This window comes from Rosa chinensis, chromosome 5 (genome assembly GCF_002994745.2).
Source record: "Rosa chinensis cultivar Old Blush chromosome 5, RchiOBHm-V2, whole genome shotgun sequence".
Lineage (NCBI taxonomy): Eukaryota > Viridiplantae > Streptophyta > Magnoliopsida > Rosales > Rosaceae > Rosa > Rosa chinensis.
Genome location: NC_037092.1, coordinates 12,060,247 through 12,086,248, shown reverse-complemented (window position 1 = coordinate 12,086,248; position 26,002 = coordinate 12,060,247). Strand labels below are relative to the sequence as shown.

Sequence of the window (26,002 nt, the reverse complement as noted above, 5' to 3'; positions counted from 1 at the left end):
GAGTGACATTTGCTGACACATTTTCAACATTCTAGTTCTCGTGCTGATGTGTCAAAAAACCATTTGCATTGGGATATTTTGAATGGATGTTTGGATACATCAAATACACTTTTTGGTTATTAAAAAAAAAATTGATTACTAATATTAAAGGGTTGAGATCAATTTATAAGTGTTGAGTCACTTACACCGTCGGTACATAAAAGAAAGTTTCCAATTATTTGGTGGTTAAACCATGTTTGTGTATCTCTGTAACTCCCAACTGTCTTCCATCTCCTACACATTATTTGATGCTTAACATTTTTGTTGTAATAATATTGCAAATTCGTTCCTTACAGAAGTAAGATTCTATCCTTAAATGTTAGAATATAAGAGTAAGATTGGTTATGGCGTGGAACAAATGTGACGGTTGAATAAATCATGGCTTTGATACCATATAGAAGTTATTGAATTGTTGATGATGGGTAGAGATATTTTATATTTAAAACATTATAGTTAACTTGTAACGCAAGGCTTTATATTCTGTATAATAGTCTCGATCGAAACTGCCAAACTATGCCTTCCGTGACTGATTGCAAAATTACCATCGAGTACCGACAACATTTGACTTGCCTTCCTCAATTTTCTCCCCGATGGAGGAAGGTGGAGGTGGGCAGAGACTACAGAGTACTCGGCTAGTTATTGTCTCCTAAAGAGGAATAAGCAGCTCACAGTTATATGGTAATGCTTTGTCTCCCAAATCCAAGTTTAGATCAGTAAACAATATGCCTCTACACTACTCAAAATCTATCCAAATGAGAATCTAAGCAGAAGAATAATAAAAGGCAGAGGACGAACATAGATCTCCAATTTACTATTGTAGTAACAAGGATACATGATACAAGAACAATAATATTGCAGTCAGTTTCTGGGGGTCATATGGAGCCAAAGCAACCAAACCCCCTAAATAGTTTTACATATCCAAAGCAGCAAGAAGTCCTTCAAGTATTGATGGAGTCATTGTCATCTTCTCAGTCAGGCTCCATAGCACCAAATACTGCAGCAGTTAAAATCTAATGTAAACTGGATTTATCGGCAAGTTATTGTTCTCTAAGTGGTTAAGTTGTTGGACACTTGGATGAAACATCATATAGATAGTGATTAAGCAAGTTTACAGTACATTGCATAAAATCATTTTATCTACCAGGCAATTTTTGGGTTTAGAGAAAGGTGAGGCAAAATACTATACTCCAGCAGTCCAGCTGCCTAGTAAAAGAAAAAATAAAATAAAAAATTGCAAGATGTTGCTATAAAATGAGATATGAGAGGCAGAAAGGCTTACTAGTTACTAAAACAGTAGCAAGAAGATCCATGTTAACCAGCCAGTGCTACTGGTTACTCATTTTCTCGGCAGCTTTTGTTGAAGGCACTGTTCCGAAAACATTGTCCCATAAAGGGGAAGTGATCCCGAATCCCTTACTTTGATTTCTGAAGTGATGGTTCAAGTGATATCTCTGTCAAGCATAAACGCAGGCATTTATGAAGGCTTAGAAATGCAAGAGATACTATCAAGTATGACAGAGAGAGGAGAAGACGGGACATCTTGAGTAGTCTCCAAATTGTTACCTTCAGATCTTGAGTCAATCTTTGGTATGGCTTCCCATGGTGCAGGTAGTAATGAGTGACATCATATGCTACATATCCCAACAAGGTTCCTCCAAACAAAGCCGGAGCAACTGATGGAGGTGATAAAAGCCTAAATGTATTCCAAAACTAGCAGAGTAGCAGACATATACCATGATATATCAGAAACAGCAGATAAAATCCATAAGTAGTAAATATAAATGATAGGATTCATATACGAAATATAATTTGCATAACATAAATTACTCTCAAACTAGAATACTGCAATTTCATTGGCAATTATTAAAGTGATGAGAGTTTTTACTCCAAAAAATTATTTGAGTTCAGTAACACGAGATTACTCAGATAAATTTAAGTGGGTGAAACTTAAATGTGTACTACAGCAGCAGATTACTCAGAAACATTATTTGCACCTAGCCTGATCAATCAGTGTCAGCATTAATTGCTATGTGTTCAGACAGACTAGTCTAATCAGATTGTGAAATGGATCATACCGGCACACAGAGAATAGCTGTCGCAGCAGGGGGAAAAACAAGGCGCATCCCATCCATAGGGTGCTTGTGATGGCAACCATGAAAAAGATAATGAATGGTGTTTCCCCTACAAAAAGTGACCAAATTATGGATGCTGCCAATACACCAAAAAGGGGGAGGGAAGAGATCACAGGGAGGGATAGAGAACCAACCAATAGCCTGTTGTTTTCATATGAAAAAGGAAGCGATGCAAAACATACTCCATCAATGTCCAAATAAAGATGCCACCAACCTCTGCTAAAGCTACCTGAGGTAAAGTAAGCCCCATTCGAAAAGACATGGAGACTAACCAGGATACTACAGGCAGCCAAACAAGTGGAATCACCCACCATGCTGTGCGGGTCAAGAGCTGTTTCAAGTTTATGAGTCAATAGACGGCCACAACAGTATTCATGAGAAGATTACGAACATTTGAACTAACATAAAAGACATCATGACAGACTTGCAGAACTGATTCTGCCAAAAAAAAAAAAATTCCTGATATACAAACTTTTAGCATATGCATTTTATTTCAACTCATTTAGGATAAGATTTTAGGATTTTAGAGTCAAGAGTCAAGAAGATGAATCTCTTATTAAAACAATAACAGTTATTAATGCTTGTTTGCTGCTCTATAACCATAACAGATGTTCTATAGTTTCAATGCTAAATAGTATAATCCTACTCAACATGTTTTCACTGCAAAGAAGGTTTTCCAAATCCAAATTTGCTGTATTACTTTGAAGAGAAATACAAAGGCTATGACTTGTACTATATACCGCACCACAATATTTATATTTCATGCACTTAGTTATGTGGTATTCAGGTATTTGTGTGCCTGTTTGAATTTATATGAGTGCAAGATCTTAAAGTAACACCTCCATATAGTCATTTGCAAAAAATCTGGGGCCTTCCTTGCTGACAATAGGTTGGTGAACCCATTCATTGTAAGCTTCGCCAAGATGACCAACCTGAAAAAATCCCAGCGGTGTAGAAGGTCAAAGTGAGATGAATTACAAAACTAAAAGATTGATTCACAACAAACATTATATTTCAAATAAGTCTTCTGAATTAGTAGATATTCTTATATATGTATATGTCTATCACTGATACTTGTGTTTCAGATAGTTTGTTTTTCATTTTACTGGCAATTCAGAAAGAATGTTTAAAACGCACATAGTTCAAAAACAAGTGGTTAAGATTAGCAAATAGCAATTACAACAAAATCGTTTATACTATTGTTTCTAATGACTATTCAAATGCAAATATATGGAGGAAGTCAAGCTAAGGCCTCTGCCACCCTTCAACCATTGGAGGTTAAATTAACTTGACAAGAAAAGAAAGCAACCTTTATGAAAATAATTTCAATTAAGCAAGAGAGTGTATTCTTAAGAACCAGCAAAACATAACAACTACTTCTGAAAAACCATTCTGCTACTGGATATTTACGTGCATAAACATAGCACCAAAACTCATTAGATGAAGGATAAAGAATCTCAAATACGAATAAACAATTTACACAAAACAGGCATGCAGAAAAGTGCAAAATGTAGAACAATAGTAAAGAATTGTAACCTGGAAGACGAGAGGCTTATCCAAGTCCACGGTAAAAGGTTTGATGACCATCTATGCAGGCTTCTTAAGTAACTGAAGTGGGGACAAAAATAAATTCAAAACCTGAAAAATGTACAGTCAGGCAAATAAGTAATGATAGGGCTTTCTCTACTTTGGATGAGCTGCAGCAGTGCAGGTGGTACAGTCTAATCCATTGAATTAGTTCATTCTTGGTTTGGCTTTCCTTCGCATTAGTTTTCTTATTCCTTGTTTCTATAACCAACCATTATAAAGTGCGACACAAGTTCCAACCACGGTGTATCCAGGCAATGACATTCTTCTAACATGAACAAAATAAATAAGTAGAAACAATTCGATGCAACTAGGAACTACTTTAAACTGCTCGAGGCAACCTCCTAAACTGACTCAGATTGGCAAATCATTCTTAGTGTTATATCTTTCTCAATTTTGTTGCGATCTTAAGCAAATCTTTTTAGTCCCTATCATGCATTTCGATCTTTTGGAGTACACTGCTTTGAATGTTAGACATCAACTTAATACTTATAATTTTAATCAGTTCTGGAGATTTCTACATATCATAGATCTTTGGTAGCAAAGAGACCTCAAATCAAATACCAAAAAACTAAATTCCCAGAATTTATGAGGTTTATTACACATATCAAATTTAACACACAATGCAGGAGAGAAGAAACAAACCCAGACAGAAAACCTCATCCAACAATGCATCTTATACACAAATACCAGAGAGCCCAGTTCAACAATTAACACGATCAGTATAATATTACAAAACCCAGATCCAATTTGCACAGAAACTTGCAGAATTCCTATACAAGTTCACAACTTTCTGAGCATTCATACAGATTAGAATGATAAAGACTGACCTTTTTTTTTTAGTACAATGCAGGACCAACTGGGAAAACCCCAGAAAGATTGTCAGAGTGCAAAGTTTGGTTTTTTTGTTGGTGGAAAAAACAGAGACCGCGACCACGAGCTGAAGAGGTTAAGCGCACAGAAACCAACTCGTGATGAGAAGGCGAGTGAGAATAAAACGCATATATGGAGCCTTCGGATTTACAGCTTTGCCTCTTGTTCTCTTTCAGCCGTTGTCAGTGACAGTGTGCCACCTGTCCTTGCCAGCCATCAATTCGTGTTTTTCACTTTTACCCAATCCCTTAACAACAACAATTTTAATTTTCTCTAACAGGGTTTTACCGGGATCAGTTGGAAAGGACTTTATTGAATGAGAAGGTAATTTAAGAGTAAGAATAACAATACAAACCGAAGTTGACTGCTTCTAACTACACGTAAGGTCCAATGACCTGAACTTGAACTCTAATGACACGTTTACTTACTTGGAATAGAAATAATCATGAATCGGAGACAACTGGAATGAGAGAAGAAATGAATCGGTATTGATTACGGATGAGTTGATTCCTAAACTCATCTCCCCCCTTCGTAATCAAATTCTTGAGTATTCAGGAATCGATTCCTTATAAAGGAGGTGGGACTACATCCATTCTGATTCCTTCATGTGTTAGTAAACGCATGAATACTTTTACCCGGAATCATTCAAATTCTTTTATGTGTTAGTAAACACAGGAATAAATTTACCCCGTAATCATTCCCTCTCATTCCAAGTAAGTAAACATGCCCTAAGATCTAAAGGGACAGCAAAAAATGGAGTTACAACATCCCCGACACACATTAAAGCTAACAGAGATGGGTACAACAAAACAACAAATAAACCGGTTTTTTGTTAGAAGTACATAACGTTTTTTATAATTTTTTTATTTTTGTAAAAATGCTTATTCAAAAATCACAAAAAAAAAAAAAAAAAAAAAAATTTCATCCCTGCATTGGGTTGTGGATTCTAGAAATCTCTTGCGAAAATCCATACAAAGGGGTTGTAGAGACATGTACGTATCTCACGTCAATCTTTCGTGGTCGAAGTTGTGGGTCTGTCCTAGTGCAGAGATGTAGAACAGTCTTCCTCTGTCCAAAACTTTTGCTCGTATAAAAAAATAAAAAAAACACTTCGATCTCTTTTTACCAAAGAGATCTCTTTACCAAATAATATCAGAAATGTTTTTTATTTTCTGAAAACACTTTTGTCATTTTTATAAGGAATTTCAAAGAAAATCAAAGTTTCTCTCATTTTTTTTTTTTGAGAAAATGGCAGCATACCAATAGTATGCCCCGGTTCATAGATCAACAATAGTACAGAAGACTACTCCAATAATACATTTCTGCTCAGAGTAGTCTATGCCACATAAAAATATCTCGCCTTGCAGGCAATCAATTCTACCTAACCTTAAGACGCCGAGCACGCAATTGTGGTACGCTAAATCTAAGCACTTCCACAAGACTCATAGAGACATTCTTATTACTAGCATAGACAATCAAAACTAGGAGCACCTACTAAGCAACTATAGGTTCCTTCCCCTGAGACAGGGTGGAACCACGGACAACCTCAACTAAAGTGAATTCCGGCAAACCATTCACCAATTTTTCCGCTTTTCTTGGAGACTTACGTTTCTGTGATGGGGACTTTTTCATAGGAGAAGCGTGAACAGTCTTGGGTTCCTTAGCTTTGTTTTTTGTACCTTTGGGCCGACCTCTCTTCTTGTATACCTGCTCAGCCGGCGTGACATTGCACAACCCCATGGTCATGGCATCAAAATTAGTTCTTCCAACTGCCAAACTCAATTGCAGCTTTTTTGGCAAAGGCCCATCCTCATCCACATGCTTACGACGCATCCCACATCTAGGAGAATGCATGGCCTGATTTGGGGCATGGTTTGTCGAACTGTCTGCTCCAAACGTCCCCTTGTCTGACCCATTAGACTTTGGCTCACTACCCCCATCAAGCTCCGGCGCATTGGAAGTTGTCTGCACCCCAGAGCTCCCCTCTCCACTGCCAGCAGAATGCCTCCGACGAATTTCTTTCCTCACCTTAGGTTTAGCATGCGGCATAAATCTCTCCAAACAGACCTGGGGGGTACTCTGTGCCCCAAAAACCAATTTTGACCCCGCCGCCTGCATCACACCCACCTAGTTCAAAGCATGCTCCAAGTTTCGACGTACTACTGGAGTAGCAGTCTGTAGCTCAACAGGCAAAGCAGGGCCAGAACACGGCAAGCCAACATGGGTGACAAGACCATAGTCCTTGCACCTGCCATACAAATTTTCGAAGAAAAATTCCAAATCCACCACAATACCATCATCGACTGTAAAGCTACGTCGAAAGATGAGAGGCTGCAGCAGGTCCACCTCAACCCGAATCCGGATGCGGCCTACAGCAAACTCTGTAGTATCCTTTTGAACAAACCGACCTAAAGCACTGCCTACCCTTCTAAGGCAATGATCCGTGTGAAAATCCAGCGGTAATCCACGCACCTTGATCCAGAAAGCAAGTTTAGTAAGCGGCACATCTTTGATTGCTCCAACTCCATCATATGGTTCCAAAACCACCGGGGCTCTATCAAAACCCCACGGACCACCCCGGAGAATCCAGTTACGATCAGTTGGGTCCGACAGTGTGAAGAGAAAGCGGTCATCATGCTCTTGGACGGTGTATCGACCATTCAGTCCCCACGCTCGCCGGAACATCCCCATAAACGATCGTTTGTTGAAGGCTCTAGCTGTCAGTCTTTTCCCCACAAGGTACGTCTGTGATCGACGTAATCCTTCACCATGAGAAGGCCGCAGATCGACCGGCCAACGTGCATCCGCCAGTACCAAGGATGTAGCCAATCCCACTGCCATCTCGTCGACGTCCTCCATGCAAGCAACCTGAAGGTTTTGTTTTTGAGCTAAGGTTTTCCTTTCTCTCGCTGAGATGCGGCTAGGGTTTTTTCCATCTTCTTATTGATTGAGGAGCAAAAACTATTTTTTTAGCAAAGTCTCTCTCATTGCAATGGCAAAAGAAAAAATAATTTTTTATATTACACAACGCATAATATCTGTGAGTCGTATTCAAGACTTTGAAATATAGCCTTTCTATTTTAATTCAATCTTACGATATCATAGATATTTTTGGGTATGGCAAGTCGGTAGGACCGGAGGTAAGTATGTTTAGCGTTGGACTTTGATGCAAGACGTTAGCTTCACATCATGTGCAACCACACCTTTGGACAGTTGGCTGCAAATAATTGAAAGATGCTCAACGGTTTAAAATATACTTTCAAACCATGAGCAGCCTAAGCAAACCCATCAAACATCAGATCTGGCATTTCAAATTTTGAAATATAGTAGGGCTGCCCAACTTCTGATTGTGCTGCCTCTCTGTGTTTATACACCTATTTATGTAGGCAGCTCCTCTGTCCTAGTTTCTTTGACAGCTCGTGCTCTTTGAGGCTCTCAATTAAGCATGGTGATTGCCCATTTCTTCTTTTTCTTCTTCCTGTTCTTCTTCGCTTTCCTTAACAATTAGCAACCCAATCCGGGAGCCATGATTGATCGGAGAAGACAATCTGCATCTGCGTCTCTGCAATATAAATATGGCTTGATGGGGAAGTTCTTCGATGGGGATGGATACGCTATCATGTCAATGGTGGTTTGCAATGCATATATCCAAGAAGAACATGGATCAAAATGCACTGGCTTCATGAATTGTGATAGTTTCCTTTGAAGGTTTTTTTTGTTCCTTGAGTTGTATGAATTGCAGGCTTTTTATCAAGCTTCTAATTACATGTACGTATAATTTGCCTCTTTGTTTTCATTATATTAATTACCAGTGTTGGTCTGTTTGACTATATCTATCTGTTTAACCAAACGTAGAAAAGCACATGAACTATGAGACGGATTTAGATGAAATTTGGAGCTGGTCAATTCCAACAATTACCAAATTTTCTCGTCCACTTGCAATATCAGACATGTTCTCCACCTATTTATTGCGCCAATAATTTTCAATTTCGACTTTCGAGAATTGGTTTTTGTCCAGAACAACAGACTATTCTGTGGTGTTTTACCACGCTTTTCATTAGACTTTGGCTCCTTGAAAGAGAGAAAGCAGGATCATCTTGTCCAATTCAATTATAGGAATCATACATATAATTATCAGTTTCTCATTTCTCGAAAAATGGCTTAATCATTTGAATAGTATCAAAATCTGTTTCAGTTTTACTCGACAGACTATATGTGTATAAAAACTCTCTAATAATTAGATAATTGAAACAAATGGACCCAAAATATCCAACATTCTCAGAATGAAACTACGTTATAACTTATAAGCATATGAGGATGTCTTCACTTTTCTTAGCTCCCTATATATGACATATGTCAACCCATTTTTGTTTTGGGTTCTTATGTCAAGTCAGGTGTCACTTTTGTTAGCTTCACATGAATCACATCCTAGTGTGCCCTTCAAACACGCAGGGGCGGCCCTGAGGATGTAATGAACATTAGGCCTTGATTAAATTATCACACTAGGTCTCTTACTTTTCAGGACCGGCCTTGCAAACATGTACTGCAACTAATGGAGGTATGGTGTTAACTTTTGAATTATATTCTTGATCCTTGGGCGGTAAAAGTAACACCCATCTAAGACCAACAGTACAGGGAGCTTCGAATTTTAGGCAGCAATGTTTGATTTGTCGCATGCTGACAAATTTGATTTGAACGTTGAATTGTAGTATTGTACGCGCCCTGCAGCAGTTTGAATTCTGTGTCAAGTGGGTATATATAGGGAGCTTTGTGCTGCTCTTTCATAACTCCGTTTTATATATTCAAGCTCTCACCATGTTGATCTGCCATTTCTTCGTTCTCTTCTGTTTGATCTTCTTCACTTTCCTTCGTAATTAGATGGAGAAAGTTAGCAAGAATGAAATGAAAAATCTTGCAGTTTCATAAATTTTTCACCCAAACTTCTTAATATTGATAGCGGCGACCACCCACATTCAGATTCTTTCATTCTCTTATACTTTGACTCTTTATTCTTCGACATGCCCTCTCATGTACGATCTAGAAGTTGGCGGACGAAAAGGTTACACATACATATTCAATTTGGGGCCTAATTCATCTCCTAGTCGCCCATCTGTGCATTCTTGGACTCATGGCGGAATTGGGAATTGACAAGCAATAGGCTAGTAACTGGTTTTGTGTTCTGATATTGTCTTCAACTTGACCATTATTTTTAGGTGTGGCATTTTTTATCCAAAAGTGTCTTGGTAATTATTAGCCATGAAACCACCTACCTACATTCAAATTCTTTGTTCTTTTATTACTTTTGACTCCTTATTGTTCAACCCTTCAAGCCCCTCACTTGCAACCGTGTATAGACTCCTGCTTATTTTGACCATCCCAGAAGGAATAATTAGATGAACTACAATGGTTTTGTGACATATCTAGTTCGAAAATCTGGCTAGTTGATTCTTTTGAGGCAACTCCGGTATCGTTTGATGATGTTTCTCCATGGCTTCAAAGATTTACCCATCAGAAGCAATTGTAGCTGAGTTACAACTTCTAGTTGATATCTTCTGTTTGTGAAGTGAAAAGAGGCAAGTTCAAATGATCCATGGAGAGAAGCAGAAGCCTGTAATTGTTAAAATAATGAATCAGTTTCCTTAATCATTGTAATCGGAAAAAAAATAAAAAAATCCTTAATCTTTCTTTGTAGTAAATAGTAATCTTTTATCAAATCAATTATGGCACTGTGAATTGGTCTTTAGGGAAAGCTGGCCAGTCTTTGGAAGCAGACAAATGGCAAGATAACTAGCTGATAATCTGACCATATCAGCCCAGCCGGAGCATGCCTTTAAATTTGGACCCTGAAATGTTAACATAATGCTATGGCTTGATATGTTTAACATATGCATGGTGAAATATCCATTCAAATTCGCAAGGAATAGAAAATTAAGAGAGGATTAAAAATTCTGAACGAATTTTGGAACTTAATGCATGCACTGTTAATTCAGCATCTAAAAACCGTTCGAGACTTTTCTAATGTCTATAATGCAAAGGCCGGCAGCTTGTTCTTCATTCAGAACCATCAGCTACTTCTAAACCCTTTTCTATAAATATCCAAGTTGGTACCTGATTGCTTCACAACTCTCTCAATCCTTGTAATCTTTCATTTGCAGTTTTCATAATCTCATAGGAAACTAAAATGGCAAACCAAATTGTGCTTTTGGCTTTTGTAGCAATGACATGTTCTCTGGTCATTGCTTTCGAGCCTAAACCACTGCAAGATTTCTGCATTGCTGACACTACTAGCTCAGGTTTATATCAAAACGTTTCAGTTTACTTCTGCTAAAATAAGCTTTCTTTGCGTTTCATGTATGTATAATTAACTTTTGTGTTTATTCAATTTGTGTACAGTAATAAGAGTAAATGGGTTCCCTTGCTTGGACTCCAAGCTAGCACAAGCTGACCATTTCTCCTTCGGAGGACTTCACATGCCCGGAAACACCACAAACCCTCTTGGCGTTAAAATTACCCCAGTCAATGTGGCTCAAATTCCAGGACTCAACACCCTTGGCATCTCACTGGCTCGAATTGACTATGCACCAGGTGGTGTTACCCCTCCCCACACTCATCCTCGTGCCACTGAGATTCTGACAGTTGTGAAAGGCAAGCTCTATGTTGGCTTTGTGACCTCCAACCCAGAGAATAAGCTCATCTCAAAGGTCCTCAAGAAGGGTGATGTGTTTGTTTTCCCTATTGGACTAGTTCACTTCCAGCAAAATCTGGGATCTGGAACAGCCATTTCACAGTCTTCTCTGAGCAGCCAAAACCCTGGAGTCATCACTATTGCTAACTCAGTTTTTGGACCCAATCCCTCAATTTCAGATGATGTTCTGGCCAAGGCTTTCCAAGTTGACAAATCCATTATTAGCAGTCTGCAGGCAAAATTTTAGAGTATTTTTATGGAAGAGTTTCTGATTCATTTCACCCTCCGTAATTAGAGTCTGAAGACGAGTTTCTGATTCGTGAACAGGGCTATTCATTTGCATCTTATGTGTTAGAATTGTAGAAGTGTGTGCTAAGATCTCCATCAAAATCAAATTGTGAGTTGCGTATTGCGTGTTCCATTTGTAGAAGTTTGTACCAAAATCTTCATGGAATCAATTCTTTTCGAAATTTCTTACATAAAGCAGAGCTCAGTTTCATTTTTGTCTCATCACTAGGATTGTTAACTAAAATAACTCCTACAGTACAAGATTTGAATCAATGCTTCTGCTTAGATGGGTGAAAACTTTGTTCACAAAGGCATTGTTTCATGAAATTCTATGGTACATGCACTTGCTGATACAAGGTAGAGCATTTCAAAGAATTAAGACTGGATATGACAGATATGATTAGGGCAGATTTTAATTCCTGTATTGAAGTTAAATCTGTAAGATAGTCTATCTGCTCAATATATCATCTGCAAGTTTGTCTACACATTGTTGTAAATGACTTTTCACTTGTGCAATATACCATATGTGTGGGAAGAGCACTAATTGAGATGTACCTGGAGTGTGAGAGTCAGGAGAATGCCAAGGATCACTATGAACAATGACTTTGCTGGGTCACCAGTAATTCAAGGACTTCAATGATTTGCATGAAAAAGAATCTGTAAACAAGAATTACTAAATTGGAAGACCAATAGAACCAAATGACGCAACAGTTATTTCTGTTAAGAGCATACTCTCATTCAGCGTAATAAGGTCCTGCTGAACTTTTATGGAAAGGCAGGTCAATAAGCTGAAAGTTTCAGAGACAAGAAGAATAATCAAACCAATTGCCAAGGAGCAATCGGTTGCCAATTTAGGAGTGATATAAAAAGCAAGAATTCTGGTGATAATATGATCACAGACTCCGTAACTACCAGAACAGAATTAAAAAGACCACTTGAGATGGTACTAAATTAAAGGTGGAGAATAGATCAAAGGTTCATAAGAAGCTTCCATATTCTGGTTCTCTGTTCAAATCTTATTTCTGTGTTTTTTTTTTCAAGCAATTACATTTCAGTGGCTGGACAGGATAAAGACGAATTTCCAAATAGCAAACCAGAGTTTAAAATCAATCTCTAATCCATGATAAAGTAATGAGTTGTGATAGGTTAACCCATAATGCTTGGTAATTCTAGAACTTTTCTCCATAACTTTTCACTTCTGGTATCATTGTTCTTTTTAGCATCAACCCAACTTGCTATCAACTTTGGCAATATATAAACTTCTAAAAAGAGAAGTATAGATTATAATACCACCTTAAGACTAGACTGTTATAGTATTTGTACATATTAAGCTTGAATATTTTCTTACCATCTGAAAAACAAAGAAGGTCTTTGGTATAAGCCAGAGGCTTTCAGCCAATAGATATTCAAATGAGGTACAGAAACAATGACAAAGTAATTTGCCCGTCAAAAACAAGCGAAATTGATACAAGGAAACAAAAACAAGAACTATATTATAATCTGTATCTGCAACAATTTACAGTTTAGAGTACAACACCTCAAGCTGGGTTGCCAACGAAAAGGTTGGAAATTCTATCACACTAAGCTTTCAGTGCCAGACTACAGTTTGAGACTTAAGAACACTATATCTGAAGCCAAATAAAAAAAGAACATCACTATAAGTCTATAACAACTCCACATTTCTACAAGGAAATTGGGAAAGAACACCTTTTCAGGGGGAGGGGCATATCGCCTGAACTGCTCCAAGACCTAATCACCTTCAACATAAAGCACCAAGTGATTATAAGCATCAGAGCTAAAACCCGACCTCCAACAAGTCCAGCAAGAGCTATCAAAAACAGAATCAGATACCCAAAATTCCCTTTGCTTTCTGTTCCCTTCTTTCCAACAATCAATGAAGTTACTATTCCATCAGCTTCTTGTTTTTCACACTTATTTACTGAATTTACTGACACCATTGAACTGTTTTCACCTTCTTCTTCCTCAGCACTGAACCCTTCTCTTTGGCTTTCTTGTTCTACCAATCCCTCTTCTACCACGTCAACACAAACTTCACTAAGCTTTGGCTCCGGCTCCGCCCCAGACCGATTCTTCTTACGCAATTTCTTAGGCATAAACCTCTTGATAAGCTTTGCTCCCATATTAGACACACACCTCTTTCTACCCTTACTCTTACTCTTCTTACAAACCGAAACCGACAAGTCCTCAGTATGATCACCCGTCTCAATCTTCTCCGACTTCTCACCATCCATATTCAAATACTCAATCAAACTCTTCTGACCAATACCTTCATCAATACGCACACTACCACTACTCTTAAGCTCCACAACCTCAATCTCTTCAAATGAAGAGTCTGATTCAACCCCAGGTTCAACCAATTCAAACACAACACCATCACTCTTTTCTTTCACAATCACATCACTCCTCAAAACCAATACTGCATAGCCGATCCTTTTAGCCATATATTGCCAAGCCGATTTCGCATTCGAGCAAGGTTTCGCTAAACAAGAAAAGTGCTTACCCACGCATTCCAGAAACAAAAGCAGAAAAGCAGACAGCGTGATCCCAACGGCGAACTTGGTGGTGCACAGAGCCAAAGCCACCACCGCAAACACCTTCGCCACCGCCACAAAAACCGAAGTCAAATCTCCACAGCTTCCACGGCCCGATTCCTCAACAACAATTCCAGAACTTCCCGCCTCGATTTCACCCGAAACCCGAGAACCAGTGTCTTCCGAAACACCATGACCATCTTCTCCGGCGGTGAAATTCTCGATCTCTCCCGAACTGGGTACCGCCAAAATCGACGAATCACCGGAACCCTTTTCAGAACACGACACGATCGGATCGGAGACCCGGTCAACAGAGTCAAAATCCGACCTTTTTTCCGAATTCTTCTTCTTGTTGTTATTTTTCGACCGTTTTCTCAACCGATCGCGGTTTTTGACGAAGAGATCTATAAGAGAAGCAGGGAATCCAGTCTGGACAACTAGCGATCCCCCTTTTTTCGGGGATTGTAGATCCGCCACCATTTGGGAAATCCGCCCCACCCGGGTTTTCTTCCATGGGAGCGGCATCTTCACTGAGATGAGAAAATGAGAGAAATTGTGGACCAACCTTTGATAGAGATGGGAATTGGGTGTTTCCCACGGTCCACAGGAAACTAAGAAAGTGAGAGACTTAGTTTTAGATTGGAGAGAGCTCAAACTTGGTTTTATAGCAGATGGAAAATTGGGGTTTTTTGGGGCGAATTAAATTTGAATAAAGAAATAAAAATTTGGTGCGAAAGCGAGAGGAAATTATGAGTGAAGAAGCGTGTTGCGTTGAAAGGTTGAAACTTTGAACGACGGCCTCTGTCCGTAAATAATTGGGATCGAGACAAGACGACGGGGGGTTTGTTATGGGAAAGGTCGAAAGGCTTTGTCTTTTGGACTTTTGGTCTCTGTTTCACTGTTTGGGGTTTCTTGAGCTCTTGTAATAAAGACTGCTTTTGTAACGCTTCTGTTAATTTTGTTTTTTTCTGTTTTGTTTTTCATTTTTTTGAACTACATATTGAAGTGGTTATTGCTTTGAGAGGAAATGAGTGAAGATAAGAAAATTTATAACTAAAAATGGTTTAAAATTGATTTATTCCTCCTCATTTATCTCATCTTAAATATCTCCAACTCTTTTTATTTTTAATTAATTGGGAATACATAAGGACTTTTCAGTTCTTTGTTATAATTTTGTTTTCCAAAGTTTTTAAAGTTAGGTCGGGAATTTGGTTTCTTAATTTGTTTTTGGGATTAATAGGTTGGTAGAAAACCGACATTTGGATGGAATTTTAAATGTATGGAAACGGTCTTTCAATTTCCTATTGGGGATGGCCTAAATGACCTAACTAAGAATTTTGTTGATTAATGACCTAAATAACCTAATGAAGAACTTGTGGATTTTTTTTGTCAAGTGGTAATTGAGTGATTGAGTGAAAGAGTTGTGGTGTGCTATTCCTCCTTCTTATGTAATTTTCATAGAGAAAAATAAATATTAATTTATAATTCTTTGACAAGTTTTAGTCACACCTCATTAATGATTATACCAAATTCATAATTTACTTTTTCATGATCTGTATAGTTGAAAACAAAAAAACCAACTTGACTAAACTACTTTATCCCTTCAATTTTGGCACTAATGATCACCTTGCAAGTGATCACATCCACATTCCTAGCGAATTTAATTACATAATATTGTCGCAAACTCAATACAACCATTCAATCAATGATAGCTGAAAAATGAATAAATTAGAAGTTTCAAATCTAATGAACTAGGAAAAGCAGCTCTAGAAACCCTAGACTCTGAGCAGAGAGAGGCGGCGGTGGATTTCGTTGAATCTGGTAGAGACGAGGCTTCTCGTCATTGAGGTTGTTTCACGGCAGGGCTCCAATTTAAGAGGGGGCTCTAATCGTAGAAGACCTGTTACGTGCCACGAGGAGTGCGGTGCGATTGGGGGCTGCAAAGAAGTGGATCGGAGGTGGTGATTTGCCGGATTGGACGAGGCTCTCTTCGTCGATCTCAGCTATGGGCAGATTTCCTGCCGGCTGCGATGGGATTTGAAGCAAGAGGTGCACGGCTTGGATTGTCAGCGGTCTCTGCTCGAATTGTTTCTGTCGGATCTGATGGTGAGATGGATTGGGCGGCCATCGGAGAGACGGAAAGTGGTAGCAGCAATCTGGCCAGTACGGGCTAGGGCTGTTGTCCTCTTTGCTCGGGTTTGGGCCTAGGTCTAACCTTGGGTTGATGGGCTACTTGCTTTGGGCCAGTAGGGAGGGTGTCTTGCCACCCTCATTTGTCACTTAGTGATGAAGGTGGGCCTTGTCTAAGAGGTGGACCTTCTTGGGCTTTAGGTTGATAACTGATACATGACCAATTATTTCAAATCATGATTGCTTCGGGAGTTGGTAATTATGTGAAATAAGATTGGTTGTCAAGCGGCTTATGAACAAGGAGCTGGCTCCTGTTTGTTTGCTCGGAAGTAGCGTTTTGTTGGTACCACAATTACGTGATTAGCAATGTTAACTTAATGAGCAAACCAAGATCATTTCACAAAATGCATAAACACAACTAAATGACCAATACAACATGAACTAGAACACATCAAGAGAAGGTGCATCACCTGCTTCATTCACAACAGCCATTTGTTCACAAGCAACAGCAGCAATAGCTTTCCAACACAATTTGATCCGAGCTCCAAAAACCTCAAGCAGCCACACGCAAGAAGTCTTCTACAGAACTATGTGTTTAACTCCTCTCTATGGGGCAGGACTGAATGTTTTGTCACACAGTGAATAGGGACTTCAAGCACCTATATATATATATAAGCTAGATAAGTCTTCCCATAAAAGATGATATCCAAGCCAATGAGTTATCAGTAAAGATGCTATAGTTATCATATCAACTAATTAGATATTTATTTTTATCAAAAATTGATTCCTAACCATATGAGTGACATACCAAAGCTTATTAGGTGTCTAGGTAAATAATTTATATATTTCCTATTTATTGTAATAAGCTTAATCAATTTGTTATTTACTTAATGTAGATAATATTAGGTCCAAATAATATTTTACAAATAGGAGGCTAGAATATGAGTTTGTCTTAGGAGACACAGAGTTGTTCTTTGTATTATAAGCTTGCTTATAGCGAGCTCTAAACAGTCTTGTAATGAGTTTGCATTTGCTTGGTAGAGTTTGAGACTTGTCCGTTTCTTATTCAAGTACATGTTAGACTCTAGTTCATAATTATAGCTATTGAATATGATGAAATCTATATCCTGTTAAAAAAAAAATGATAGCTGAAAAGGAAATTTGTGTCACAAATTCAACACCTGAGGTGAAGTTATACAAACAAAGAAAATTTTTGATAACTTCCTGCATAATAACGTACAATATTATTTTTTATTTTTTTTGGCGGTGGAAGGATGACCTTTATTGAATAAGTAAAACTTTACAAACAGAGAGACAAGACACAGAAAATTTACAAGATAAACACCAAACATAACAATATAGACATAAAGGCTAACAGCCCATCATAATCCAACAAGGCAGCAAACCCTCCAAGGGAGGAAAGCACAACACGTGCCAAAACTGCCACACGCTAAACTTCAGGTGACACAGAATATATAATTGCATGTAACCCAACAAAATAAATATCTCATGTATATAGCATTCTAGCTAGTGTAGTATAATTAACGTAACCGATCACCAACCCGTCCAAAAAACAAAGAGTTGTTTTTCCGACTAATCCCAAAAAACAAAGTTAAAATAACCATTGAAATCCCCTTCAAAAAAAAAAAAAAAAAAAACCAGTGAAATCTCCATAAGTCGAAAGTGTTCCATTCAATTGAACTTTTTGGGTTACTTTATCATTTTGTTTTGTTTTGTTTGAAACTTTGAATGGTCTTTTTAGCTTTAGTGGCCAAATAATATGAATCCTTTTTTTTCTTCGACAAGAATAGTATAAATCCTTTTCAAGTTGCTACCCAACTTAACCTTTGTCCACTACGCAATTCTAATCCAAGTCTAGTGCTCAAAATGAATGGTGCCATAAAACCAATCCAATCACTTCATGAGTTGTTCAGATAAGACTTTACCCCATTCGTTTTTCTATATATATTTGATTATATATTCAACAAAATAAAATTGAAATCAAATCATGGAAAATCTGCCAAGTGTAAAACCAATTTCACCAACAATCCCAATTTTTAAACGATCACCTTTTAATTCATGTGATAGATGTCCCCCACTGGCTACTGCACACTGAAAACCACCACAATTGGAGCAACTTATTATTCCGGATAGTTTTTCCTAAAGCCGGGGACCCAATCTCCACTGATGTGATTCGAATCTAATGGCAGCTGGTTCTTTAATCCCAGAAAGTGATAGACCAAAATAGAAGAAATATCTGGGGATTAAAGTGAGAGCAGTAAAACAAATGAAACATGCATGTTAATTGGCCTGAGAATCAAGCACGTAGCATTTGATTAATCATTTAAGGTTCTGGAATGATTAGAATGAGAGGCACGTGGAATATTACCCATTTAGTTCAGATACTCTGTGATTTTCTTTTGGTTCGTACAGTGCTTAATTACGTGGTTTGTGATACTGCGTACAGCTGCAGTTGTTTCATTTCTTTACTATTCTTCCAAAGTTGAACGCGTGGAAGTGAAAGGAAGGTTGGAGCTTTAAAATGGACTCTCTTTCCAGAAAAGAAAGGATGAAGCTTCAAAATGGACCCCTAAACACATTAAACGATCTACATCAGTTTTCTACTTTTCTTGGTGGCCCTCTGGGATTTTGCCATTTTGGGGCCTCAAGCAGATATCGAGGAGAGCTGAACACCATATATAGTGGGGACTTGGTCACGTACGAGGTACAAGAAGGTGAATGAGGTACCTGTTGAAATTGAAGACAACAATTGTGGAAAATTTTCCGGTATAACTTCATGATATATAAGAAAACATTTACATAGCTAAACCTATGTAATAGATGAAGAGAAGAAAAAATAAATCACTCGTTTACAATAACAAGGAAAAAACAGATTTTTCTTAATTTAGAAATAAACGACACAGCTACTCTATCTACTCTATATCAACTGATAATGTGAACGTAACTTATACACAAAATAACGCACAATAACAGTAAGATATGCAACTTCCAATAACGGCAGACTCTGAATCGCCAAGTAGCATGTCATGTTGGGAAGAACCGAGGGTGGTGAACTTGAACTAGACGAACTAATATATAAAAGCACTCGATTGGTTATGTTACATACTATCTAGGGCACTCCACCAACTACCAGCTATAATATGGAGAAGAACAGAAAACTTTAGGACCTGGAAGATGTAGTGTTACCGGTGAAGTAAACAAAGTATTTTCTTCTAACAAAATATTAATAGAAATCATAAATTCAAGTCTCGTATGATCTAACTTAAGAGAGAAACAAAAAGATTCTTGCGCAGCCAAGCTCCAGTTGCGCCATGCCCACATATCCACGACCACCTGACATGAACCCAAGCCCACAGGCCCAAGTCCAAGCATGAGCACGAATAGTGAAAGCACAACGTGCTTGATCCCAAAACAACCAGATTTAATGCAATCCAAGTCTCACCAGGTCCACCAAAACTCTACTTCTACCTGCAACGCACGCAAAGCGACATACTCAGGCCAGAAGAACATCGAAACCAAATGAATCGACGAAACTTTTTATATTTGACAAACTATTAATTGTATGTTATATATATGAGGACATTTTAATTATTCTTGCCTTTTGTGTATAGATCCTGGTCCCATTTTTTATTCGACTTCTTTTAATGAATAAATTCAATCATTTAAGGAATTAAATACATTTTTCTCTTGTTTTTATATATGAATCGAACTTATAACCTTCACCTTACAAAATAAACACTTATGTGACAAGAATGTATGACAACTAGTCTACAAGTCGAATTCAAGACTTTTAGCTTATAAATTAATTACTTATGTCTCTAGACCAAATGATATTGAGCATTTTTCATAAGTTTACTTGCTTTGAATTATTTGGTTTTTGTTTAAATATGCTCCCTAATCGTGCATGTTTTAGCTTACAAAGTAATTACTTATGTCTCTAGACCAAGTGATGCTGGGGCTTTTTTCATAGGTCTACTTACTTTGACTTATTTGCTTTTTGATTGAATATGCTCCCTGATCATGCATGTTTTAGCTTACAAAGTAATTACTTATGTCTCTAGACCAAGTGATACTGGGGCCTTTTTCATAGGTCTACTTGCTTTGAATTATTTGGTTTTTGTTTGAATATGCTCCCTGATTGTGTATGTTTTACACATCTTGATCTAGCTATAGGCTACGGGCTGTCCCGTGGGTAAAATGTGATCACTCTTATGCACTCTCAATTGCTGATTGATTGGGGAAAAAAGATCATTGACCTAAAAGAAATAATAAATTTGCCTGTTTATGATCGAACCTTCATTAGATATCTATATATATCATTGGCGTCAAAACTCAAAACCCTAAAAGTCGTGCGACCTTTAATAAGAAAAATATTTTTGTCCAAAAAAAAAAAGAAAATCCTATGAGGAATTTTTTACTTGTTTAACTGATCTTCCTTGGGCTCACCGAGATGACAAGTGACAATTACTTACTTTCCATTTACGTTCTTAAAATAAACTTTGCAGTTTTTTTATTATAATAAAAAGATAATGTGCAAGTCAAGCAGTAGCTTGTCCACAAACAAATTTAAGTTGACCACATCGTATCTTGTACATGCAGTTGTACATATATTCGCTTTCAAAAGTTTGTTTATTAGATGTGGTGTGGACCGCTACCTTGCTTGATTGTAATGTTTCAATTAACTAAAAATTGACTATTGCATTGATAAATACATGTAGACATATAATATATATTCATATGAATTTTGCGTTTACTTCCGGAAATAATGTCAACGACCTCAACCTACGCGGACTTTAACATTATAATGTATATATGGATCTTGAGAAATTGCTAATAATACTCATTCTTCCTTTCAAATTGCTTATATTAAAGGGAGGCATACAAGGGAGCTAGGCTAACCCTCACTAGTATTTGTAATGGCCTTACATGGGAGGCCGCTTATTATGCAGCTGATCTCATTGGTAATGGTAGCTATAGAAGCAGCATCTGATCAAGCTTTGCCTCCTCAAGCCCTGCCTGGATGCCCCGGCCGGTGTGGTAATCTCACAATCCCGTATCCCTTCGGGATAGGGGATGGTTGTTATCTGCGACAAAGATTCAACATCACTTGTAACGAATCTGCCCATCCCCCAACAGCACTATTGGCGGATGGTAGTATCATTGCTACTAACATATCCCTGGATGAAGGTGAGTTGCAATTTTGGAATACCATAGCCCATGATTGTTATGATAAACAGGGCAATCAAACGGGGAGCACGAGCAATTCCCCTTCGCTCCAGTTGAATCCTCCTTTCACCATCTCTGGTACCAAAAACAACTTGATCGCTGTTGGCTGTGACACTTCTGCAATTTTCAAAGGAAACTTTCAATACCCTTATGATGAAGCGAGGTACATACTCACGTGCATGTCCATATGTTACAATCTTGACAGTGCTGTTAACGGCTCGTGCTCCTTCGGCTCCAGCATTGGGTGTTGCCAAACTGGACTCCCTAACGGACTAAAAAATTTTACTCTCACTTTGGGTAGCTTTTCTGAATATAAGGACGTCATATGGAACTTCAAGCCATGCAGCTACGCCTTCATCGTGGAAGAAGGCGAGTTCACATTCTTCCCGAATACAAGTTTTCAAGAACTGTCCAAGAATCAACAACTTCCCGTGATTCTTAATTGGGAAATTCAGGATGGGGGTTGTGCCGAAGCTCAAAAGAGGCATGATTATGCATGCAAGGCAAATAGCAGGTGTGTGAACCGGACGATCGACATCCGGACTGAACCGTCTGGTTACTATTGCCAGTGCTTGCCAGGCTTCGAAGGGAACCCGTATCTCCCAGACGGTTGCCGAGGTGCGTGATATTTAATTATCTCTTCTTTAATTAATATATGTGTTTGTATGCGCCCAATGCCCCAATCTGGAAAGCTCAGAATTCTGTTTAAGTGCCTGACTTAATTGTAATCAGATGTTAATGAGTGCATAGCTCCTACAAACCCCTGCAACAATGGAAAGTGCGCAAATTTACCTGGAAGCTACAGATGTTTATGTTGGAAAGGTTTCAGAAACAAAGACCCGACGACTTGCATACCAAACAATCCAACATCAAAGATCAAGTCCCTGAAAATTTCGTTGGGTATGTATGTACGTACTAGTTACCTGTCAACACATATCAACTAACATCCATGCTGCGCTAGCAATGATATAAAAATCCAATTTCAATTCTGTTTGTTGAACATTATGCAGTTATACCTTCAGTTACCTAGGTTACTTTAGCTAGCTACTACTTTTTGAATAACAAAATATAAGTTTGAAATAGAAGAAATTAGATTAACAGATTTGATCCAACTGATCTGTCACCAAATGTTTTAAAATTGAAAAAAGAAAAGCATATGCATGTTAAAACTAAAAAGCTAATTCAACCTAAAAAGAGTTGACAAACAGGTGGAGAGAACCACGATGGATCTTATGTTACTTTATAAAGCTCAACCATATTAACCTGATCAAACTCGAGAACATATATTAATATATTTGTTCTAAAAAAAAAAATACAACTAGATAGAAGAAACATATATGTATAATTACTTAGAGGTCAAGTTTTAGTTGTACTTCTTTTCAAACTATAAAATCCTACACCCAAGTAAACGAACTAATTTTGAAAACAACTTTGGTTGTGATTCTCTCTTATATGCAGGTGTCAGTTTAGGCTTCTTAGTTTTGCTAGTTGTAATAATATGGATTCACTGGGAAATGAACAAAAGAAGGATTATCAAACTCAAAGAGAAGCACTTCAAAGAAAATGGCGGCTTAATGTTGCAGCAACAACTCGCTCGTCATGGAGGAAGGGTGGATACAACCAGAATATTTACTTCAGAAGAACTTGAGAAAGCCACAAACAATTACCATGAAAGTAGAATCCTTGGTGAAGGTGGCTATGGAACTGTTTATAAAGGAACATTACCGGATAACACAATGGTGGCCATAAAGAAGTCCAAAGTTGCTGCCCGAACTCAACATGATCAGTTTGTTAATGAGGTGATTTTGCTTTCTCAAATAAACCACAGAAATGTGGTGAGACTATTAGGTTGTTGTTTTGAGACAGAAGTGCCTTTACTAGTGTATGAGTACATCACCCATGGCACTCTTTTTGAGCATTTATTCAACAATAAAAACGGTAAAAGATCATCACTTTCGTGGGAATTACGATTGAAGATAGCATCGGAAACTGCAGGAGCACTAGCATACTTGCACTCTTCCACTTCCACACCAATCATACACCGGGATGTGAAAGCAACAAATATACTGTTGGATGAAAATTATACGGCCAAAGAGTCGGATTTTGGAGCTTCGCGTTTCATTCCTCTGGATCAAACTCAAGTAGCAACATTAGTGCAAGGCACAATGGGATACTTAGATCCCGAATATATGCAATCAAACACGCTAACAGAAAAGAGTGATGTTTATAGCTTTGGAGTTGTCCTAGCAGAGCTATTAACGAGCAAAGTGGCGGTTTCTTTTGCTAGGCCCGAGTCAGAAAGAAGCCTAGCATATTTATTTGTTTCCTCAATTGAAAAACAATGCCTGATTCAAATTCTTGATGCTGACATGGTGAATGAGGGAAATGTCGAGATGCTTGAGCAGGTGGCAAATTTGGCAAAAATATGTCTAAGGGTAAAAGGGAAGGAAAGGCCTACGATGAAGGAAGTGGCCATGGAGTTAGAGGGAATGAGAACTACGGCAAAGCATCCATGGAAAAATGCTGATTTCTATCCAGAGGAGACTGAGTACTTGTTGGGTTCTCCTAATTCCAAGTCTTACATTGAAGGTAAAGGTGAAGTTAGTTCTAGTGGTTCAGTCAGTAGGTATGCCAGCATGCAAAATGAAATGTTAAAGTCGTACGATGATGGTAGATAATTGGCCGATTATCAATCTATATTATCTTTATATGTATATATACTACAATAGTGGTTTGTGACTTTGTATTTTTAGAACATTATCAATTTTTATTGTGTGGTTTTTTTTTTTTTTTTTTTTTGGAGGAGGAGGAGGAGGAAGGTTAGCTATTAGCCTATTAGTTGATCAATCGATATATAAATGTAGTTCTTTGCAGTGAAATTTGTAATACAATAAAATAATGCTAGGAGAATCATTTTTCTACTATCACCATGTACATTTGCTCCAGTCTTCTTCTCTTCTCAATGAGTAATAAATTTTACGTCTGAGCCCGGATATTATCCACCAACAAATTAATGGCGGGGAGCGAAGATGGAGTCTCTAAATCACCTGGGTCACTGGGTGTTAAGGGGGAACGCTGAGTGGTGTGAGCCTTCGATTTGCAGTGGCACAACAAAGGAGTGTGAAAAGGAGAGATGAGAAGTTGGGTATCAATCACGGGGAAATCTCCGGTGTCTGTGACTCTATGAGAGGAGGAATTGTCACTCATGGACCCCGGAGATCTCTTCCTTAATATAGTTACTTGAAGCAGTTAAACGAAGATCGGTGTCAATTTCATAGTACTCGATTACAATCTTGTAACTAGCTTTCCTTTTTCTTTGGTAGTTATTTGGTTTACATTTATCAGTTTTCATGCTCACGGGTGGAGAGCTGCGTCATGAATAATTAAGCCCGATGATCGAGTAAGATTGATTTACTCCTTTCATCCACTACTGTTATAATATATCTACAAGTTCAATAATTAAAGTAACTAATTTGGCCGCCTAAAATGATGTGTAAACGTCATTCTTGATCAGATATTTTTAGAAGATTGAAAGGAGAAACTTGGTTGGTAGCCACTCTTTGTCTAGAGACAACCTGGCTCTATATTGTGGGGATCGTATGGTGTGGGTTAGAACTTAGAACATACATCACTAACGATGTGTTATGTTCCTATGTTGTGCTCGTTTAAATTGTGTACATTGTTTTGAGGTTAAAGATTGATTTTTTGAATTTAATTTCAGTATTAATTTCTAGTAAACATGAACGATACAATTTTAGATATCATTTCAAAACACGTAATTAGAGTTATGAATTTAGTTCTTGAATTTAAATTCTGAACTAAAAATTAATAAACAACATAATTTTAGACATAATTCCAAAACTCTAATTAAGAGTTTTGAATTTAGCTCTCGGTTTGGGCTTGAAGTTTTGAGCAGTACTTAAACAGTTCGGACTTTTTGGTTTTTGTAGGGTTGCAAACTTGCAATCAAGAACAAAGCAACATGAATACATGCATGATGCTAATTCACTTAGATAAGCAATAGGACACCAATGATTGATCTTGTATGGCAGATAAGCAATGGGACACCATTGATATATCTTTCATGGTAAGGAAACTTGAGTTGGTCAATAAGGCCAAAGCTTAAAACTAAAATCTTATGACACGTTTACTTATTAGGAATGGAAATAATCATGAATCGGAGACAACTGGAATGAGAGAAGAAAGGAATCGGTATTGATTCCGGAGGAGTTGATTCCTAAACCCATCTCCCCCCTTCGGAATCAAATTCCTGAGTATTCAGGAATCGATTCCTTATAAAGAGGTGAGACCTACACCCATTCTGATCTTTCATGTGTTAGTAAACACATGAATATTTTTACCCGGAATCATTCCAATTCCTTTATGTGTTAGTAAACACAAGAATAAATTTACCCCGTAATCATTCCCTCCCATTCCAAGTAAGTAAATGAATTCTATGGATTCAAATG

The 26,002-nt window shown here is 37.9% G+C and overlaps 4 protein-coding genes across 7 annotated transcripts; 2 read left to right on the top strand and 2 right to left on the bottom strand.

The window, feature by feature from the left end:
- Positions 1-812: 812 nt before the first annotated feature.
- On the bottom strand, positions 813-4,747 carry LOC112202223 (dihydroceramide fatty acyl 2-hydroxylase FAH1). Of its 4 annotated transcripts, none has more exons than XM_024343168.2 (8): positions 4,592-4,747; positions 3,708-3,781; positions 3,011-3,103; positions 2,306-2,502; positions 2,115-2,220; positions 1,603-1,749; positions 1,319-1,490; positions 813-1,033 (listed from the first exon to the last, which is right to left on the bottom strand). In XM_024343168.2, the coding sequence occupies exons 2-7, from the start codon at positions 3,756-3,758 to the stop codon at positions 1,365-1,367; spliced, it is 720 nt and encodes a 239-aa protein (XP_024198936.1). In that variant the 5' UTR covers positions 3,759-3,781; positions 4,592-4,747; the 3' UTR covers positions 813-1,033; positions 1,319-1,364. The 4 variants fall into 4 exon arrangements, with proteins under 4 accessions (XP_024198936.1, XP_024198935.1, XP_040375596.1 ...); XM_024343167.2 differs by having other exon boundaries at positions 3,708-3,809; positions 4,589-4,746; XM_040519662.1 differs by having other exon boundaries at positions 3,708-3,812; positions 4,590-4,746.
- Positions 4,748-10,393: 5,646 nt separating this feature from the next.
- Positions 10,394-11,658, top strand: LOC112164761 (putative germin-like protein 2-2). Its single transcript, XM_024301058.2, has 2 exons — positions 10,394-10,924; positions 11,025-11,658. Exons 1-2 carry the CDS (start codon positions 10,813-10,815, stop codon positions 11,561-11,563), a joined length of 651 nt encoding a protein of 216 aa, XP_024156826.1. The 5' UTR covers positions 10,394-10,812; the 3' UTR covers positions 11,564-11,658.
- Positions 11,659-13,066: 1,408 nt separating this feature from the next.
- On the bottom strand, positions 13,067-14,800 carry LOC112164760. Its single transcript, XM_024301057.2, has one exon. The coding sequence runs from the start codon at positions 14,679-14,681 to the stop codon at positions 13,287-13,289; it is 1,395 nt and encodes a 464-aa protein (XP_024156825.1). The 5' UTR covers positions 14,682-14,800; the 3' UTR covers positions 13,067-13,286.
- A 6,471-nt stretch (positions 14,801-21,271) lies between these two features.
- Positions 21,272-24,211, top strand: LOC112203168 (wall-associated receptor kinase 2). Its single transcript, XM_024344174.2, has 3 exons — positions 21,272-22,151; positions 22,266-22,433; positions 22,992-24,211. The coding sequence occupies exons 1-3, from the start codon at positions 21,272-21,274 to the stop codon at positions 24,209-24,211; spliced, it is 2,268 nt and encodes a 755-aa protein (XP_024199942.1).
- The last annotated feature ends 1,791 nt before the right edge of the window (positions 24,212-26,002 follow it).